The sequence below is a fragment of the Kryptolebias marmoratus genome, unplaced genomic scaffold, assembly GCF_001649575.2.
Source record: "Kryptolebias marmoratus isolate JLee-2015 unplaced genomic scaffold, ASM164957v2 Scaffold45, whole genome shotgun sequence".
Lineage (NCBI taxonomy): Eukaryota > Metazoa > Chordata > Actinopteri > Cyprinodontiformes > Rivulidae > Kryptolebias > Kryptolebias marmoratus.
The window spans coordinates 52,198-56,382 of record NW_023665779.1 but is presented as its reverse complement, the minus strand read 5'-3'; the positions used below and the strand labels follow the sequence as shown (position 1 = coordinate 56,382).

The 4,185-nt window shown below is 35.3% G+C and overlaps 1 protein-coding gene across 1 annotated transcript in view; it reads left to right on the top strand.

The window, feature by feature from the left end:
- Window positions 1-575: 575 nt before the first annotated feature.
- The window catches only part of lama1 (laminin, alpha 1), a gene marked incomplete at its 3' end in the record, with an annotated part of 54,621 nt that continues 51,011 nt past the window's right edge, over window positions 576-4,185 (top strand). The window contains 2 exon segments of the mRNA XM_037974421.1: window positions 576-772; window positions 3,172-3,342. Coding sequence (XP_037830349.1) covers window positions 718-772; window positions 3,172-3,342 — 226 coding nt within the window.

Below are 4,185 nucleotides of genomic sequence, written 5' to 3'. Positions count from 1 at the left end.
TTTGAGCTGAATGGGGGAAGACAGTTAAAGGAGCAGAGCACTGATTTTATATCACTTAACCCTTTTCCCCTTAACTCTAAATAAAACTAAAGTTTGTCAGATTTTACACTTACGCTCTGCAAGAGCTGGTCTAATTCAATTAAAATACAAAACATAAAAACTTTAGGCAAAACTGTCAAGGTAAGATAATACATATAATAAAAAATCATTATTGCTTTGTTAGTTAATCAATTCAGAGTGCTTCAATTGATAAATAATCTAGTATTGCAAGTGTGAGAATGTTGATTTTGCATTCACACAATAGTGAGCCTATTTTTATTATTTTTGTTATCAATATTATTATTATCCATAGGCATTAGGTCATCTCAGAATATCACAAACGGGGTTTTTATAGAAAAAAGTTGATGAATGTTGAAATTTCTAGCAGGAGCTGCACTTGTACCTTTCAACAATTTTTGCAAAGACTATCAGTTTTATTTTGGAGTTTTAGATCTTAACCCACCCCCAGCAGCAGATCAGATGGTTCAAGCCCCCCTCCCCCGCCAGAGCTGAATGAATGAGTGAGAGGGGGGAGATGTTGAGTTGCTGGCATTCCTGTTAAAACTGCAGCAAAATAAACTCTGAGCTGCTTTGATTCTCCCAGCCAACGTTGTTCCGGATTAGATTTAGTGTTCCAGTTTGATTCTGACTGCTGCGAGCACTGGTTGCTGTGTAAACATGCAACTTCTGCTGCTGCTGTTTCTAATGCAGCAAGCTGCAGCTCAACAGAGAGGTGAGACAATATTTTCACTTTACTAAATTCTTCTGAGTTTGACTGAACTTTAATGCTTTCAGCTGCTGTAAAGGTGATCATTTCATGAAGAAAATTTTCATAATCACTTGAATGTTCAGTTAACCTAAATGGCTGAACTGATGAAAGTTTTGTTTTATGTTTTGTTTTCATCTTTACGCTTTCCAGGGAATCTGTCTTTGGATGAGTTTATAAAAACAGAAGATCAGCAGTCTGTTACCCCTGTGCATGTGTTCAGTTTTGTAGAGTCTAATTCTCAGTTTTATCTGACTTCAGACAAACATGCTGTCTTTGTTTTGTCTTCAGTTGAGTTCAGTTTGTTCAGATTTCAAACCTTCCACATGTTTCTTGTGTTAGTTTTATAGGTAAAATAAGATTGCTTACAGTTGCAGTTTGAATCATATATTTTAAATTTGATCACTGAACTTTGATTAATCAGTGATAAAACTTGTGTGCAGTCAGACTGCATCAATCTCCTCCCCAACACAAATACAGCTAAAAAGAACTCCTTATAGAGCTGTGCGTGGTGGGGGAGGGGTCAGAGGTCACTCTGAACATGAAATGACTGAATTAACTCAAACACACACTATTTTAATATTTTGAATGAACCAGGTAAAATTGTGCAATCAGTTATGATTGATGTACATGTCTCACCTTCCACAGGTGAAATTTGGTCTCATTCTTAATGTGATCTTAAGTCCTGTTCAGGTTTAAACTTGTGGACCGCTCAGACTATGTGTACTCACCTGTCTATATGTTTTTTAACTTTTTTTAAATTTACCATGGCCTGGATGACTGAGAATCTACACCAGCATATCACCTGTCCATACGTTTTTAAACCTGTTCTCAGGTGCAGAAAAGTATGAAAATAAATCAAATTGTTTCTGCTAATTACATAAGGGATCAGCTCTGACCCAATTCTTTTTTTACAATTGTGATGGACAGTTTGACAGATGACATCAGCTTGTACTTACCATGAACAGTTGTGTTATTGGACAACATCTGCAATGAGAGTAGGAAGCAGGTGAAAGAGTCTGGAAGGGGGTGGGGGTTAGAGTTATGCTCTGAGAAGAGGATGACAGTCAACAGGGCTGGACTGGGACAAAAAATTGGCCTGGACATTTCTGGCTCAGGTGGCCCACTGTGACCGGTCAAACATAATCCCTGCAGACGATCCTCTTAAATATGTGTGCATATTTAAGTGATAAAGCAACCAAATCACACATTCAATGGACAAGGCAAAGGAACCAGTGTACTCACTCTGGATGATGCCTTGGTGGTCACAGACAGTGAAGTCATGAGTACATTTAAAAGTCAAACAGACAATAAAGATTTCCTCAGGGCAACCTTCGACAAAAAAAAGAGAGAGAAAGGTCAGTTGAAGTATAGTTAACTTTTGTCTTGGAAAGGTATAATAGATAGTTGCATACTGCTTGTTTATATTGGTCTAGTGAAAAAAAAACACTATTGTCCTCTGAATACAACAGCTAATCCATTCTGACAAAGAGAAAAAAAACTGAAATATGACAAGTTAAATAAAATGCGAAGATGCTCAAGATGGCGTCTTTTTTGCTTTTGTTGTTTTTAATACTATTTTCCTTCTGAGACCAAGAATAACAACTTAATTTTGTTGTAATACTGGCAACAGTCATGCAATGACAATAAGAAAACTTGCATCCTTTTCCTTTGCACATTAAGATGGTAAACATTTCTTCTAGAAAATGTAGGAGTTGTAATGTAAACTAATTATAAAAACAAACTGCCTGTAAATGAGTAAAAAAGTGAAACATACATAATGATTATATAACATTATTATGTTATATGATAGACAAGAGCAAAGTGGAGAAGTAACTGCATCTTTTGTATAATTTCTCAAAAGAAAGGCTGCCTGGCCATCTGTTAGAGTCAGAGCTTTAGCCCATTTTGAATTTGAGCAGCAGTTCTCGAGGCTCGTTGGAGTGTGAGACCACCCAAGATGCTTCACACCTCCACAGCTGATCACATACAAACTAATTAACATCAGTCTGTTTCAGACCTGTTTCATGGTTTTTTCCACTGTGGATTCAATGTTTAAAAAAATTCAATATTTCTTATTTTCATGGTTTTGGTTTGTTCAAGGTAACAACAGAAAATAGACACAACAATGTGATTTCAGGCTGTTTAAAGAACTTTGTGTTCACAGATAAATGTTTCACCTCTTTTCTCACTGAATAGCACTCAGTGTAGATGAGGTAAAATCCACAATAAATTCAAACTGATGAGTGGACTGAAACTTCTTATCATAACTGTACTTCAGTAAAGTGACAGACTGGAAAAAGGCAGAAAGCTTTCCTTTATTCCTCTTTCCCTGCCAGGATCTAACATTTCCATCTGTATTTCAGGACTTTTCCCAGCTATCTTTAACCTGGCCACCAATGCAGAGATCAGCAGCAATGCCACATGTGGAGATCCAGAACCAGAAGTTTACTGTAAACTGGTTGAACATGTTCCGGGCCGAAGAATCAAAAACTCACAGTGCCCCAGATGTGATGCCAACTCTGTCCTGTCCAAAGGTACAAGAACCAGAACCACAAAGTTTGGCTTGGACAATCAGACTTTGTAACTTTTTTACTGCAGACAAAACAATTTATACTGAAAATAATATAGGCTATACATAATCCTGTTTATTTTTTATACAAACATAGAAGAAAATGTTTTGCAATAAAAGAATCCAATTTATGTTGGTAAACGTGAGATTTTGTTTAATTTACAGAAGTAATCTAACTGAAGTCATAAAGAAGTAAGGCAGATTGGAAAATTTATTTTTTTACAATAAACAAAATTACCAAACAATGATAATAATTAATCTAAGCTTAAGCAAACTGGGTTTTAGAGCATTAAAAAAATTATCTCAGAGCTGTGTAGGAAAAAAATAAATTCTAAGGCAGTTAGTTCACTTGAACATGGCCATGCCCCAGGAATCACTAAAATGTTTAAATAAGAACAGAAACATTGTGTTATAGTCTGAAGAAAGAATCATTTGTCAAAATATAATTTACCAAATTGTTAGAATTGGCACATTAGAATTGTAACATAATTAGTACTTAAATAACTGTGATATTGTTGGGTTTGTTTGTTTTTTTAATACAATAAAAATTTCTGTTTTCCCTTTTGTTATTATGGGGTACCAAGTGTAGCTCAATGAGGGATCACAGAAGTTCATCATTACCCACAGTGTTTACACACAGTAAAATTTCCAGAGTAAAATTTACTCAATTTGAAAAAAAATTTACTCTAAAAAAGACATTTGGTCCCAGTCTAAATAGAGTAAAATTTACTCTCATGGAAGAGTTGAAATTACAGAGTAAAATCTACTCTATTTAGTGCAAAAATTTTAATCAATGCCAAGAGAATTT